Source organism: Calypte anna, chromosome 18 (assembly GCF_003957555.1).
Source record: "Calypte anna isolate BGI_N300 chromosome 18, bCalAnn1_v1.p, whole genome shotgun sequence".
NCBI lineage: Eukaryota > Metazoa > Chordata > Aves > Apodiformes > Trochilidae > Calypte > Calypte anna.
The window spans coordinates 6,236,161-6,252,974 of NC_044263.1; the positions used below are offsets into that span (position 1 = coordinate 6,236,161).

General features: G+C 47.3%; 1 protein-coding gene across 3 annotated transcripts; it reads right to left on the reverse strand.

The window, feature by feature from the left end:
- Nucleotides 1-1,536: 1,536 nt before the first annotated feature.
- Nucleotides 1,537-10,459, reverse strand: SLC16A5 (solute carrier family 16 member 5). 3 transcript variants are annotated; one of them, XM_008494489.2, is made up of 6 exons: nt 10,376-10,459; nt 9,771-9,854; nt 9,185-9,654; nt 5,240-5,383; nt 3,384-4,250; nt 1,537-1,888 (listed from the first exon to the last, which is right to left on the reverse strand). In XM_008494489.2, exons 3-6 carry the CDS (start codon nt 9,402-9,404, stop codon nt 1,647-1,649), a joined length of 1,473 nt encoding a protein of 490 aa, XP_008492711.1. In that variant the 5' UTR covers nt 9,405-9,654; nt 9,771-9,854; nt 10,376-10,459; the 3' UTR covers nt 1,537-1,646. The 3 variants fall into 3 exon arrangements, with proteins under 3 accessions (XP_008492711.1, XP_030317437.1, XP_030317436.1); XM_030461577.1 differs by having other exon boundaries at nt 9,771-9,851; nt 10,376-10,425; XM_030461576.1 differs by lacking the exon at nt 10,376-10,459 and adding an exon at nt 10,045-10,065.
- Between the last annotated feature and the right edge of the window lie 6,355 nt (nt 10,460-16,814).

A 16,814-nucleotide genomic window follows, 5' to 3' on the forward strand; every position in this document is an offset into this window, starting at 1 on the left:
AAATGCAAAGCCTACAGGTTTGGTAATCCTTGAGCAGTACTGAAATACAGATACTATCAAGTGGTGGGAGCAGGAACCTTTCTGAAGGGTCCTCTTCAACTGTGAAAGCCATTTGTGAAGCCATTGTAGTCCTGGAAGACCTGGGAGTCAGTTTTCACTGGTTTCATCAAGTGTAATTTTTTTTGGTTGGTTTGTTTGTTTTGTCTTTAATGAAAACTGTGGTTTTGCTGCTAGGAATTTGATATAACAGTTCTCAAGATAAGCACTTGAGTTGAGTTGAAAGCTGTTCCTTCCATTTCACTCCCATTTTATGCTTCTCTCTTTCTGATGGTTCTAAATGTTGAGTGATTTTCATCTGCAGTGCTTTGTCAGATCTGCTTGGCTTCTGTCAGATCAAGAATGATACAGAATATAAACAGTTTGCAACTCAAGCAAATGCTGAGTGATGCTGAAGGAGGCTGGAGGTTGATACAGCTCTAATCCAAGTACTTACAAGGGTAACTCTCAGGAGTGTAGCACGAAAAACCATTTACAGTCAAGGCTGTTTGGGTATGAAAATCAGTAACACTGATTCTTCTCAGAATATTTACCCCACAGATTTTATTTTTTTTTTTTATGTTATGCTTGTGCTTATAAGAGATGTAAGTTATGCTTGTGCAAACCTGTATAATGAGAATGCTGGTGTGATTAAGTCTGAGCATCTATCTCTAAGGTGTTACATTAATTTACACAAGAAAGGGTCTACAGTGGCTGTGAATTTGGCACTGTATAAGGATTAATACACTTTTTCTATAGTCTAGTAACACCCCTGAGTTTCTCCATCCCCCCACATGGGTCCCCATTGGTGCTGGAAAGAAGTGTATCTACATGAGTCATGAGCCCTGTTTTATGATATATCAAGAAGCACTTGAGATATCATTAGTTATACAAAGCAGGTGCTCTAAAGTTTGGTTATTTTTTTATTTTTGATGCTCTGGAGTTGAATCTTTGAAGCTCTGAAAATGTCCTTGGCATGAAGAACTCATACCTCATAGAAGAAAATATTTTAACTTACTAGAGACTTGAGTTCTGCAACCCATGCAGCAGCCTCTATGTAATATTTAAAGATGTGGAAAAGAATAACACACTTCCTGTGGAAAGTGCTTGTCTTGCCACCCCCAGTGTGGGGTAGCAAACAGGAAACTTCATATAAATCTGCACCAAAATTCCATGTTCAAGGCAATAATACTTCTTTGTGAAAGAGTTACACTGTACAGAGCCACTAATACCTATGGTCCAGTGCTACCAACTCTGCTGAATGTGAAATTCCAGTGATTTCTTAAAGGCCCTGACTAAGACCAATGGAACTGCCCCAGCTTTTGTCTCTCAGAGCTGGTTACCATGGCTGTCATTCCCTGGTTTGCTTTGGGAAAGCAGAGTTCCCTTTGTCCTTTGGCTCTTTGGCTGGCTCTGGGTTCTGGGCTCAGCCCATGGTTCTGATCACTCACATGGAGCCTGACACAGCCCCACGGGGTGGAAGTGCAGGGCAGAAGGATGCTGCCAGTTGTGGAAAGCAGACACTTGTTTCCTTATCTGCCATCAGTGCTGGCCCCTGTGCAGGTCTCCTAATTGTTTGTGTTCCTCTCTTTTTTTCCTTCTCTTTCTTTTCAGATGCTGGTGATGTACATGACTGCTGGGGGGGGTTGGCTCTCAGGCTGTGGTTCAGATGGCATTTCATTGTATTGATACCTGGAGGAATTATCTAAAGGTACTTTTGAAGCCTCTTTCAATTTGGTTTTTTTTTCCAGAGTGCAGAAACTGAGCCCCATGAATAATGCAGCTGATATCAGGAAGAAACTGGAGTTGTAGAAGACATAGTGGAAATCACTAGTTATGTCCACCAGGAGACCTGGAATAGAAGCCACAGCTTAGTTGAAGAGAAAGTGCATATTAAAGGCAACTAGGTGACATTTACATAAATGTTAAACCTAAATCATTCATCAGACTGACAAAAGATAAGCATTCACAGATGAATTCTCTTCTCAAGAGACTAAAGTTTGTTTGGATTTTTTGTGGTTGCTTCTTAGGTGATGTTTCTGTAGAAAATCTTTCCCAATACACGAAAAATCAGGAAAGGAAGGCAAAAATAACTTTTTCCCAACTTGCTGATTCATTTTGTTTGCTCTGCAGAGGACCCCTGTGCCACTGCCATTGATTGGATTTAGTAATATGTGGCCCTGTTACATCCCAGGTCAGAAAACAGAACAAATCAATAGAGAAATCTCTCAAAAATTGACATGTTTGGGTTTCTAAACCAAAAACTAAACCAAACGCTAATGGTGTATAATCAGGGAGAGGAAAATTCATAGCTCAGCAAGCATTATGCCTCAATATAAAACACTTAGAAGCATGATATATCAAGTGAGTAATTTAACAGCAATGTAAAAGATGGAAAGGTGATACACAGGTCAAAAATATGATGCCTTCTCTATGAGCATTATATATTTATATGGAAATACTGGAATAATGTTTGTTTGCTTGTATTCTTCAGGATTTGCAATGATTGTTTTCACAGAGCACTTTTCTTTTCTTTAGTAGATTTTAGAACTACAAATAGCAATGCAGCTGCTTTTACTGTACTTTGTTCTGCCCATCCTATCAGAGATCTCCATGTCATGTACCATGAAATATGTTATCATCCCATTCTTAAAGCAGACATTGTGTGCTGAATGGCCTACAAATTATTGTCTGGAGAAGAGAACTAAAGCCTAAATTGGGGATTCTTGCTCAGGTTCACATTTCTTGTTTGTTATGCTTTTGAATTTGCTGCTGTACTGAGCAGGTAACTCAGTGGCTTTTGGACTGAATTGTGAATAATTTATTGCATGGGGGGTCATAACTCCTTTCCTGTCTCCAGAGAAAAAAATTGAAAACTCTGGAACTCAGAAAGGAAGGTGAACAGCAGCTTGAGCTACAAGGCTTTTGAACAATGTGGGCCTGGTAATAATTCTGATCACAATTTGTTAATGGGATGTTTGCAGTTCCTTGAGACTTCATAGATAAACCAATGCAAACTAGCAATGACATGGTTCATAGACAGCAAGACCCTACCACAGAAACTCCTCTCTGTGCCTTGACATTGGCTGGAAAAAAAGCTCTCCTCACTCCCATGCCTATAAAACTGTCTGTAATTTTTCCAGCATCTGCTGTTGCAGCTGCAGACCCTCCTTCAGCTGTGACAAGGGGCTGATCAGTCCTGTCTGACTCTCCTTTGTAACTGGCTCCCTTTGTGTAACTCACCCTGCTTTGGAAATTCCTTCATTTATCTTCTTTCCCTCCAAACACTTTTCACCAGTGTCTAAACCATGGCTTTTCCCCCAGCCTGGCTTAAAACCTTCTCTCACCTGTGAGAGGGGGTCCAATGAGGAGCGTGATGCTCTCCAGGATAGTGAAGAGCCCCAGAGCACTTGAGAACCTGTCCATCTCCACCACATCCATCAGCACCTGGAAGGTGAGTGCCCCAACACCACTCATGGCTACACTGAGGATGACACAGTAGATGATGAGCACCCTGAACTCAGCTGAAATGACACAAATGAAGTTGCTCAGCCCGCAGAGGAACACAGCCAGGCTGAACAGGTAGATTCGTCTCCCTGTGAAGAGTCTGTGTCCTGAGAGCAGCCCTGTCAAAGGCCGTATGAAGATGTTGATGAACCCAATAACGGAGATGAGGAGGGCTGCCCTACGTTCCTCCACCCCATTCTGGACAGCATAAGGCACAAGGTAGATATGTGGTAATGCAAAGCCCATCATCATCCAGGTCACTCCAATTGTGTAAATCTGGTAACCTTTGTTTTGACAGAAGATGTCAAAAGCCAGGTACTTCTGCAGCAGCTGGAAGCATGCAGTCCTTCTGGTTTGCTGCTGGAACTTGGGATGGGAAGAAGATGGCCCATTGGACAGCTGTGCCCCGTCTGCTCTTCTCCCTGGCTCCTCTGCAGGCTTGGGTGAGTGCAGTGGTGATGCTGATGCAAGCTGAACAGGTCTCATGATGGCTCCACAAACACAACAGTTCAATAGTATTCCTCCAAAGATAAGAAAGGTGTTTCTCCAGCCCATCTCATCCAGCAAGTATTGAGAAAGTAGTGGCCACAGTGTGAAGCCAAGAGAGACCCCAGTGGATGCCATGGCATTGGCCAGGGTTCGCCAGCGCACAAAGTAGAAGCCCAGCACAGTCACTCCTGCCTGGAAACAGAAGCATGATCCCAGACCTAAAGGTAGGAATGAAAGAGGGAATGAGCACTCTGCCTCATCTTAAAGGATGAAAAGAGCCCAAGCCCAGGGTCTACCCATGGATGACTTAATCTGTAGAAGTGTTTCCTTACCTGTCAGGCTGTATAACCTCCAGTGATTTAAGCTCAGAAATCCCACACAAGGGATAAAGAAGTTTGTTCTGCATAAATTAAAGTACCTGTGTTCTTGGATATAATAAATATCCTGATCTGAGCTGGCATTTGGCTGGGGCATGCTGCCATTCCCACAATTGTTATGGAATAGTTAATTTAAAATTCATTTTTTTTATACCACATGAAACAAGCAGGGGCTGCTTTCCTGACACTGTCACTGGGGCTCAGGGAGTTACTCGTTTTCCTGTCTATGCAGTGGACACAGCTTAGCTTGTAAGATCAAACTGGACTGGTCCCAATGTAACCTGGCTGAAGAAATGAATTTCTCTGTGTTAAAACAAAACAAGGGTTGAACATCAGTCACATAGGAGAACTATTTGGAAAGGAAAAGTTCCCATATGTTACTTCTGTTCAAAACCAGCACTTTCTTTTGTTAGAAAAAGATATCTCCACGTTTCCTCAGGCTGGGAGTGGTGAAATACAAGCCCAGGGAACCTGGGAAGGACCTTGTTCTGAAACATTATGTTCCAAGACTGGAGAAAACCCTCCCTTCTTCAAGGACAAAAGGCTGATAAGCTACTAAAGGGAACAGACATCTTTGCTCTCTGTTTTGCCCTCTGGAGACCTGCACCTTTTCCCAGAGAGAAGCAGCACTTTCCAGTCAGCTTGGCTGCCTGAGGTGTGTGTTGAAGGATGAGTTTGGCTGCTCTGTGATTCCTGCTGTGCTGTGGGGCTTGTGTTTTACCCTGGTTCACAGATGAATGGAAAAAACCTGAGCACTCAGGACTCTTCCCCATCCCCCACCTCTCAAGTCAGGCACAAGCAGCTGGGTTCTCCTGTTCTTTGGTACTTACCAGTGATGAGGCCAGCTGTCAGGTAGAGCTGGCTGATGGACTTGCAGAAGGAGCTGGACACCATGCCCACCCCACTGAGGAGGCCACCGAGCATCACTACAAACCTGCAGCCAAACCGCTTCACCAGGATGCTGCAGAGGGGCCCTGGGAGCAAAGGAGCAGAAGGGGAGCAGTTAAGGAGCAAGGAAATGTTTCATACCTGCTGCACTTAATGTTTTAGCCTAAAGACAAACCTCGAGTGTTGTCCCAGCAGCAGCATGGCACACAGGAGCCAGGAAGAGAAAAGAGATTCCCTGATCCTCCCCAATGCATGGGCAGCTTGTTAGCTGAGGGGAAGGCTTCTCTGATCTGCTTGGGTTTTGGCCACTGAGGAGGATTTCCAAGGTTCCTTGTGATGGATTTTAGTTAGAACTCTTGGAAATGAAATGGAAGAAGGACTTTCAAGTGTAATTTTGTTCTCACGTGATATAATTCTGGGAATGATTTGAAAAAGGAGAGGACTTGGATTTCTGTGCCTCTGAATACAAGGTTCTAAGCAGGGTGATGTTTCTGTTTCACTCTCATTTCACTGTGTTTGTCAAACATTCTGTCACAAAATTGCCCTTGTTGTCCCACTACCTAGGTAAAACTCCTTCCAAGAGAAGACAGATTGAGTCTGAACTAACTCAGGAATGGCAGAAAACATCATTGAAGACGATTATTTGAAACTGGCTGGAGAGGTATGTTCGTGTCTGCATGGAATCAAGCTAAGCTTCAGGGAGCAGCATCCAAGCTGAAGCTTGTGGAGTCTTGCAGCTGTCCTGCAAATCAACTTCCCCAGGAAAATAATATGATGTTCTTGTCAGCACAGCTCTTTGCACATACCTGTCCTGGCATACCTGGCAGGGGTGGGTAGGTTTGTGTCCACTTCCCAGAGGACACAAGCCTAGGAACAGAGTGTGCATATCCCAGCTCCCACTTCCACCTCTGGCACAAGCCAAGGCAGCAGTGAGACCCTGTGCTGATGGACAGAACCCTGGGGTTTATCATGCACACACATTGCTGGCAGGCTGCTCTGGGGCAGAGTTATTTCATTAGAAAAAGCAATGAACAAGTAGGCAGGGAGGTATATGTTTAAGGTCAAAGAATTCTTTAATTTTTATAGAATTATGGTGAATTCAATGAGATCATAGTAAATTAGTTCACTGATGTAATTTATCAGCCTTCATTTTAGGGTCTGCAAAATAACTGTAAGGTTCAGAATTAGGAGTTAATCAGTGTAGGGAAAATAACCTGTGACATATTTGTGACATAAATCAATGTCTGGCTTGAAATAAAATCCACATAGTCAAGTGAACAGTGGAACATTATTGAAATTAGGAGTGCAGCTGCCTGTATTTTGATCTGCTTGGGAGATTTTCACCTCAGACTTCGACTGGCCTTTGAAAAAGTACTCAGCAAACTGGTGACTATTATTTTTCCTCCTGCTGAACACATTAGGACATTACTGCTGTTTAGACAAGCCAAGTAGCCAGGAATCTTAAACAGAACTCCAAAATAATGAGATTGGCTCTCAAAATCATATGGGTTTTTCATTATTTGCTCCTGTTACCTTGCTTTCTAGGTTTCAGACACTATTTCTCACTTGCCTGGGGATAGTCTGCTTTCCTTTGCAAAAATAATGCCAACAAAAGTGCTGCACTTGTATGAGTGCAAGTCCAGAGGGCAATGGGTGAATGAGTACCTGGAAATAGGAACCTACAAGGGTCTGAAGTCCTTTCAGAGCAGGCCATATGATTCTCAGGGCTCTCAAATAATTCTTTTAACAAAATAATCAGGAATAGCTTTTGCCTAGGAGCACAGCATGGGTAATGCAATATGTTTGGCTTAAGAAGTTATGAGCTATTGTTTGCACCCTGCCCTTCCCTGTTTCCTTCCACAGCTCTGCCTGCCCCAGGTTAACTCTGCACTCTCACACTGCACTGACCACTCTGAGCAGGGGCTGCTCTCTCCAGTCCCTTTCCTCTTTATCAATTTTATAAATTTTTACACCCTACCCCATCAGCTGCTCTGAATTAAAAGCAATAAAGGAGTAGAAGGGAGAGAAGCAGCTTTGAGGGACACTGGCAGCATGGCAGAATGAAATTCTGGGAAAGGTTTAAGTGCCAAGATGATGGATGTAGCTGGAGAACTGGAATCAAACAGAGCCTGGTCCACCACAAAGGAGCTCAGAAGTTGCAGCACAAGTCACACATGCCTGGCCTGAGTCAGGAGGCTTTTATCTCTGTGTTATTTGTTTGGTTGGGTTTTTTCTTCCTGGTTCATGGTTGTGTTACTCCTGGATTATGCTACTGGGAAACAAGAAGCACTGCTCTGCTGTAACAGGCTGCAACAGGAGACACAGCTGGCAAACAAAGTTAACAACTCTCTTGTAATTCACTGGCTAAGCCTTGATAAAATCTGTTAGTGAGTATAATTAACACGAAGTAGTTCTTGCCTTGCCTAATTTATATGTTTCAGATCTATTTTTTGGCTGTCGTTGTATTACCTTTTACTGTGGTTCCAGCCTCCTGCAAAACATTAAAGAAGATAACTGATATTTTTTTATGGATACTGCCAGACTTTCCTTCCTGGACATGTTGAGACTGAGCTGATGCTTAGACTATTTCCCAGAGCCAGCAGAGGTTCCATTTGGCTCCTTCCCACTAACCACAGCAGGACCTGTGGAGGTGGAGGGCAGCACAGGGAACACCCAGCAGGTTCCAAATTCAAAGCCTCAAGGACTCAGCTCTATTTCTGCTGACCTCCAGGGATAGTTCCTCCTCTAATTTGCTTCCTCTGAGGTCTATTTCCCTTTCCACTTTGCAATTCTGGACCCAACTGCTTCTGCCAAGGTGCAAACTCTCTCTTCCATATCAGATGGCTGTCAGCCAGGTCCTGCACGGGAGAGAGTGAACACAACCTTCATAGCACCACGACTCAGGGCTCTGCCTTTTTTTTTTTTTTTTTTTTTTTTTCCCCTTCATACTATAGTGTCACCTTTCACCAGCTTTAGAAGGGGGCAGGTATGAGCTCAGGGAGCAGCTCAGCTGCCTGGGCTTCTGGCTACCATTGGATACTCTTCTGCTTTTTCTTGGTGGAGTCTGTTTATCAAACAGACACAGCACTTGCACCTGGAGGGGTCAGCAGCAACATGGATCACTCGTTGGGAAGCCCTCGTGCTGCTGGGCATTTTTTTTCTATGCAAAAATATCTGTCTGGGGGAAGGATCTTGGGACCCTGTTCTGTGCAGCTCCCAGATTGTCTGTGAGGGGAAAAAACCCAGTGATTCACTCCCCTGCCTGCAAAGCACAACCCTCCTTCCATCCTCCTTCCCCTGGAGGGTACTGCCTGACCCACTTTCTTCATTAATCCAGCCAAGCTCGGTCCACCCTGACGCCTGCTTGGGTGTGCACTTGATGCCACTGCCCAAGGTGTTGTTTTTAACACTGCCTCAGCAAGTGGCCTGGGGGAATTTGGTTTTTGGCATCTTTTCATCCCTAAGGAACACAGCTGCCATGTGGCACAGGGAAGGTGCTGTGCTCTCCTGGACAGAGGATGAATCAAGGAAGCACCCAAATTCCAGTGCAACTTGCCAGCTGATTCAAAGAGCTGCTATGGATTAGTGGGTTAGTTCTCAGGGGTCTGGAGAAGCTGGGCTGAGAAAGGGATTAACCTTCTTTGACCAAGGGTGTTGGTTGTGTCTTAAAGTGGCAAAAGGCAGCTTGGTCCCTGTGAACACTTATCTTTGGAGTGTGTGATCAAAGTGAGATGCTGTGCGCTGCCAAGCAGCCACTCTGCTCAGACCTCCCCAGTCCCTTCCACTGCCTGCCTTAGTGAAATGTAGAAAATGCCCTCATGCTGGCCCCTGACCAGCTCCCCAGCCATGGGAAGCAGAGCAGAGCCCTCCCTGTGGCTGTCACTCACCACCTCCATGCAGCACGGCCACCATGATGGATGGGAACCACGACGTCTCGCTGTTGCTGGCCTGGAACTCATGCTGCAGGTCCTTGAAGAAGACACCAATGCAGGAGGGGAAGCCCAATGTCAGCCCCTGCAGCAGCACTGCAGCAAGCAGGACCATCCATGCCCATCCCTGGTCCTGGGGTATGGCAGCTTCACGTGCTGCTGCTCTTCCTTGGGACATGATCCGAAGCCCTGAAGGGCTCTTGAAGGATCCCTTATGGTGGTTTCTTTCTCCTCCCAAGCTGGACTGCTGAGGGGGGCTGTGCAGCTACCACACAGCCCTCAGCCCAGCAAAGGGACCTCCAGAGAAGGGCTGGTGGTATTCCCGAGGCTCAGAGGCTCTGGCACATCTCACACCTTTAGCAGCTGACACTTTAGACTTCTTGCTCTGCATTTCTTCTAGCACCTCCCTTCCTTCTCACTATGAGATCCTGGCAAAAGATTGCTTGAGAAACAACTGCCTTCCTCTTTTATATTTCACAAGACCATGACCACAGCCAGGTAGAGAGCAGGACCACACCTCCTCTGAGGTATGAACTGGCCTTACCTTGAGCCCGCCCTTATTTCCCTTTCACCTGTTTTCATCACACGGAGTCCCCTTGCTGGCAGCCACTAAGGTCACTCTGTCCTGCTCAGTAAAGAAGGGAAAACTCTGCAAAAGCCAGCAAAAATAGAAACATATAAAGCTCGTGTGTCACAGCAGTTCTCCGTGTGAACCTTGCAGGAAAACTACCTGCTTACAAAGTGCTAGAGGTGAAAAATAATTTTTGAAGCTGTTAATTAAACAGGGTCTGTTAATCACAGATAGAGTTTTGCTTTACCTCTCTGCAGGTCGAGAGCTTCTTCTGAGAGATTCCAGGCTTGGTTTCTTTGAGGCTGGCAGGACAGAACATACAGCAATAACATTCCCCATCCTCTCCACATGAATAAACATGCATTAAAAAAATATCTTTGGCAGCTAGATGAGCTAAAAAAAGTGCCTGTAAGGTCACTGCACAGTGCAATATTTCTTTAACACTCAGCCAGTGGTTTTCCCCTACAACAATAGCTACCTTTGAGTTTCACGTGAAGCTTTAAAAAACAACAGTAGTTTGATCTCACCCATAATTTCAAATTCACCATGGCAGCACACTCAGAAAGTTAATTTCATACCTCAGGCTGAGACCAGAATTGGTCAGACGACTCATCCCCTGGCTGTGCAGCCCCCTCAGCTCATGGCCCACTGTTAGATACTTCTGCTTCAGTAGCAACTAAAAGCTTTGATGAAGTCTTTTGCAACATTAACCTAAGCATCACTTCTGTAAACAGGGCTCTCATGCTGACTGGCTCACAGCCAAGGGAAAAGAAAAAAAAAAAGAAAAAAACAGGCCGGCAGCAGAGGGGGCCCGTGGGAAGGGGCTCTGAGATGCAAATCACGGTGGTGGTGCTCAGCACACTTTAATCCTTTGTCCACTTTAGCTGGGCACAGATAATGCAACTAATTCAAGTGCTTGTCTCTCTGGTGTGAATTAGCTGGATGGCAGCCTAAAAACCTCACCCCGGCAACAGCAAACCTGCAAAAAAAGGCAGAGGCACAGCTCCTCTCTGTTCCCAGCTGCCCTCTCCAACTCCTCAGTTTGTCCAGCAGAAGATTCCTGGCTCTCCTCACATCTCCCTGGGTACCTGCTCACCTGCAGACCCCATGCCTTGCATCCACCTCTGGCCCTGGACAGCCCAGCCTGGAAGACCCTGGAGATTCGCTGGCAAGAACCTCAAGGCCTCCTCACTGCCTCCTCCCTGCAGAAAGGTCAAGGAAGGAGTTTGTTCCACACCCACCAGTGCAAACCCTTGGTTTAACCCTTCCCAGGACAAGTAGAGAGGGTGGGCAGTGCAAAGGTGGAGGGGTAGTGTGTGCTCCTGTGGGCTTGGTGTTCTCACCCAACCTGCTCCTGGTGCTGGGATGTGAACAGGAGACACCAGGGACATTTGTGGAGCACAGGCAGGTTGTTCACACGTGTACTTGTGCTAATAGTGTTGGGAAGAGGATTGAAGTTCACAGTAATTGCCACACCTGGGTGCCTACTGCAAACACTGAGCTTTTGTTGGGAGCAGATGAAGTGGTACAAAGGTTCTTCCCTTTTCCAGCCTGTGCCATGCCTGCAGAGGGACAGATGCCCTGGATGGGACAGGGGACAGCACACTGCTGGCTTCATCCTTCCTTTCTGGACACTCTGGCAGCCTGCCCTGAGGAGCTGATTCTCTTTCATTTAGGTCTGAGTGTTTCTTCTTCTTCCAGTGAACCCCAAAACAGCAGGATTCAAACCTTCTTGGCTTTCCTTTGTAGCTGTTGTTTATGACAACAGAACAGGAGTGCTCACACAGTGATTCTCCCTGCTTCTTCCATGCCTCAGTTTCCCTCAGCTGTGATAGGGGAGAAGCAGTTGCTGGGATGAGGGCACCCTGCAAGGTCAGACAGCCCTTTCTGCTGAGAAACAGAAGGAAATTTGCAGCTCAGCTCCTAGGAAGAGGTTTATATTTCACCTGCAAATGACAATGGTCTGTCTGTCTGTCCACCTCCCTACCTCAGTCACTTTGTGGCCAGTGGGTTCCTCCATGGCAGCCGAGGAGCCCAGTTGTCCCCTGGAGCCACACGGGAGGGACACTCAGCTGCAGGGTCTGGTGGGACAGTCACAAGTGTCTGGGGGGACAGAACTGCTGCCCCCAGCGATGGGGCTTGGAGGGGCATTCAGAGCCCAGGCAATGCCTGCAGATTGGGATGGGGCTGGAAATGGGAGGAGGAAGTTTCTTGTTTGGGGTGTGTTAGGTGTTTGATTTGTAGCTTGCAGCATCCTCCTCCTGCCACCCCAGCTCAGCCCCAATGAGTGCTGGGCATGGGGTTTATGAATGTGTATAAAACAGGCTGTGTGCACAGAGTGAGATGTTTACTGTCAACTGAGTGGGGGGGTAAACTGTTTTTTGGGGTCACTCAGTGTCTGTTGGGGGTAGGAAAGCCAAGCACTTCATAGATGAATACTTTTATGAGTGACTTTTTAAGTACCTTTTAATCCTGAGGTCTTGACTTCTTCTGCTGTCCTCACCCAGGTGAGCTACACTCCATCCCAGCTGGCTTTTCCAAGGTCACCCAGTAAGCTAACAGCAGAGAATCCAGATCTCCCTTGGATTCCAAGCAGTGCTGAGGGCTGGAAGCTGCAGGATGCCACTTGTCAGCAATTGCTGAGAGCCCTGAAGAGAGAGGTGGATGCCTGGGGCTCAGTGGAGGTGGCTGCAAGTCCCCTGCTCTGTCCATGTCCTTCCTGGCATTTTGTGGCTCTGTGAGCCAGTCCTGATCTTGAGGCAGATCCTGTGCCTGGAAGCCAAAGTGCAAATGCCTCAAAGCTTACAAATTGTTTTTGAGAGAGACTGCCTGAAATGGTTCTAGAGATCCAGATTAGCAAATCCCCTGACAGATTCAGCCTTGCAGAGGAAGTGTGTGTGTGGTGGTTTGGTTTTGGTTTTGTTTTTTTTTTTTTTAAGGCAAGGGAAAATAATAGACATTTCAGCTGTGGGACTGCAGAGAGCTATTCCTGTGCCAGGCCCAAATGTAACACCTTCTCTGATCCTTCCCTTAAACCCAGACAGACCCAGCAGAAACTTCACTCTCCAAGCACCTGAAAGCAGATTCCTGGCCTGAGACTGAGACAAGGACAGGATCTGAACAGCCCAGGCAAAACACCTATGGAGCAGCTGAGAAAACAGGACTGTGCTGAGGATGGGGAAAGTGCTGGTTTATCAGGAGTTTCCCAAGCACTGCCTTTAGCATTGATCCCACATTCTCCCCCAGCAAAGGGTGTCAGGGTCCTGCTGCATTAATAGGACTTAATTAGCCCAAGCAGCCTCATCTGGGGGCTCCTCCCATGCACCCTCCACCCCATTTGTTTCTCAGCTGTATTTAATCCCAGCTCCTTACCTAGCTGGCTCCTCTCTCTGTCTTACTGCTGGTTTCTGCTGTCCTGGGCTGCTTTGGGATCTGCCTGGCTGCTTTACACTCACCAATCAGCAATAAAGTGTAACACTGGGTAAGAAATTGTACTTTTGGGACTAGGTTTCATGAGCATTAGACAGTACCAGGGATAATGCTGCGTGGCAGGGAGATGGGAAATGGGGGATGAGGAAGCAGCTGACACCAGAGCATGCACTGGCAGATCCCAGCAGCTCCCAGGAATCCAGCAAGATGTGGCTTGTCCCTGTTTTTTACCTGGGTGGCAAATCTCTGGCTGGTGGGAGAACCATTTGAGCTGCCCCTTGGCCTCCCAGTTTCCTCTGTCCCCTCTGGTCACTGCCTTTCCCAGAGCCTGGGCAGGTTGGTGCCAGGAGTGAGACCTCTTCCCAAGATGATGGGGATGGTACTGGAGATGTCCCTGAGAAAGATGTGGTTGTGTAAATTCAACCTGGAGGTGGCTTTGGAATTGTGTGTGTGACATCCTGACCTCACCCATTACCCTGTGCTTGGGTTGATTCTGCCCCAGGAGCAAGGCAGAGCTGGGCACTGATGCTGGCACGGAGCCACCCAAATGGGCAGAGGTCTCTGCTAGGGATCTGGCTGAGGATCTGAGGATATCTGGAAGCTGCTGGTGGTTTTCTTACATTCTTTTCCTGCATTTGCGAAAGTGAGGAGGGTGTTGTGTTCCCTGAGGAGTGGAACTTTTGAAGAAATGGAGTTAACTTTTCATCACCTGTATGAAAACTCTGAGTCAATGAGGAGGGGACAGGGGGCTGTGTCAGTCTAACCCTGCTGCTCCTTATCTCTCCCATGGATTGATGTCTGGGGACCCTGAGCCTCGGCAAGGGTGAACATCTGTCTGCCAGATGTAGTGCCCTGAGTTGTTGTTCAGCTTGGCTTTTACTGATGTCAGGGTTTAACACTGGTCTGGCAATTAAACTGAGTAACAGACACTCTCTATCAATCTCTCTCTCCTGCCTGATAAAGAAAGGAGAGAGAATAAAGGAGAGAGACTGATGGGTTGGAAACTAAACTACACAACTTTAATGAAACAGTAATGATAAATAGGAAAAATTACTAAATATATACAGATATACAGGAAAATGGAAACCACATTTCTCCCCCTTTTCCCCAATAACTCTCACGTCACCACCGAGGCTGCAGGGCAGCCCTGGGAAAGTCCAGGCTGGACTCCTGGAGTCGGCAGCAGTCGGGAACTGGAGGCAGGAACACACAGATATGGGCTGGCACGGATCAGGACCACAGGCAGAGGAACAGATGGAATCCTTCCAGGATGCCGGGTGAAGGAAGGGAAGCAGGAAAGGCAGGCAGCTGGAAGCTGGAAGCAGGAAATCTGGCTTGGCCCTCGTGATGCCTCACGTTTATACTGAGTGTGATGTGTATGTGTTGGAATACTCTGTTTGGTCAATTCTGGCATCTATCTTGTCCGTTCCTTCCCAAAGCAGTGCTGCAGGTGAAAGTGTGCAGCCAGAACCTGTGGAACATGGTTTTTAGGAAGCCAGCAGGTTTTTGGGTGCAGCTAGCCAAGAGCTTTGGCTGTGCAGTTCTCAGCAGATGCTCTGCTATCCCAGCCAGGTTCAAATTTTAGGTGAAAACCCCCTGAGCCATTAGGATGAGCATTCATTATTTTCTAGTCCTCTGGTGACTGAGCTGACTGCTTTTTGAGCCATCTTGAATTCAGTGCCTGGGTTAAAGTCCTGGCTCTTTGCTTGGTTGCCCAAACACTTCTCCTCATTTTTAGCCACTGTCATTTGAATTAATCGGGATCACTGGTGCATGTTTTTCTGGCTGTGCTGAGGGACCTGCTGCCCAGACTGCTCTGTGAACTTCATGGGTGGAAAGGTTCTCTCTTTTCCCAAGGGTTTTCTTGGTGAGGTGGAGCCCAGCTGAGCTCTCAGCTCACACAGGGTCTGTCTGCCACCTGTGAAGGTTGAGGGCTCTTTGCACTTCAGACTGAAGATCAAATTGTCTCAGATTCCCATCTGCTGCAGTCTGGGGAAACCCTAGAAGGGTGGAGGCCTCCAGTAGGAAATATTGCTGGAAGGTGGAATATTGATGCCTTTGCTCATCACCACCACCTGGAGGCAATTGCTGGGAGATTGCAGCTCCTCCTTCCCTGTGGTTTGGAGAAACCATCCTGGTTCTCCAGCCATGGAAGAGTGAATGCATGGAGGTTTATTTGTCCGTGTGAAAGTTGAGTTAAACCTTCAGTGACTGCTTCAAAACCAGATCTAGGTGGAAGGACATGGCTGAGGCCCTTGTTTCCCAAACAACTCACTAAGCTGGGGTGAAAATATCTTCAGGCTTTCTGTCTGCAAATAGATCTGGCTTGATTACCTTCTTCTGGGAGCAGGTGGGTGGGTGAGTGTCAAACTGACCTTCCTCTTCACACGAGAGCCTGAGGCAGAGCAGAGCAGTGTACAGGTTGTGCAAGATGCATTTGTTTGCTCTGGCCAGGTCTCACCCCCCCAAGATGTGTGCGGGGAGGGGAAATGCAGCAGCAGTTTCCACTGCTCTTTGCTGGAGCCCCAGGCCAAGCAGTTGGATGCTGATGGGTGCCTTGATGCTGCTAAATCCCTTTCATGTATTTAAAGTCAATTTGGGTTTCTTCTTTGTTCACAGATGTGAGAGGGCAGGCCAGAAAAAACAAATGAATTGTGCTCCAGGCAAAGCTGGCAGGGACAAGCTGTGACTGATGGGAGCTTTGAGGTTTGGGGGGAGACCAACCAGGGAGCTGGGTGATCACTGGGCACAACAGAGTACCCAGAGTGGGCTCAGCCCTGGTGGGAGCCTGAGTCTTTTCTTCCAGAGGAGGGATGTGGGATTGATCCCTTCGTACCCTTTCCAATGTAGAAAAGGCTGGTTAAGGGGTTTAAAGTCTCTCTGCAGCTCAGAAGTGTGTGTGCTACTGACATTACCCTGTAGCTATTGGAAAACCCCAGGGATCTTTTGTTCCTCATCTTCCTCCCAAGCACCTGGAAGAGCCACCTGGGGAATTTATTTCCCCTATTTGCCTCTGGGGAGCAGGAGGGACTAAATCCTGCCATGGACAAATACCAAGTTCCTTGAGTATTTTTTGTGCTGCTGTCCACCTCCTGCCTTGGCAGTGGCACAGCCCCAGGCACAGCCTTGGGTCCACAGGAGCTGCTTGTTTGGGGAAGATGCCTGTCCTGAGCACCCCACACCTTGAGGAAGCTGAGTTTGGAGGCAGCCTGGGGTGCTCTGACAAACACAGCTGAAAGCCAAGACCCTAACCTTCTGCTGAGGCCAGTTCTGCTGCAAATCCATGCCCCTGTTTCCTTTTTCCTGTTGCAACAGGTCCAGAGCAGCCTGGGTTTTGGCAACAGGGAGAGCTGAGCTTTGGCCCATCCCCTGGCAATAGGAGGATCTGCTTATTGGGGTGATGCACAGGGTTCATTCTTTATCCTGGGTAAGGTACACTCAGGGCTGCCCCACCAGCACAACCTCCCACTGTGTGGGACTGCTGGCACATCACCTGGGCTTTCTGCAGCAAGAAGAAATGATTTTTCAGAGGGGATAAGTGGGTTGCTCAGACTCAAGTGAGGGAATGAGGGATAGTACAAAGGCCTG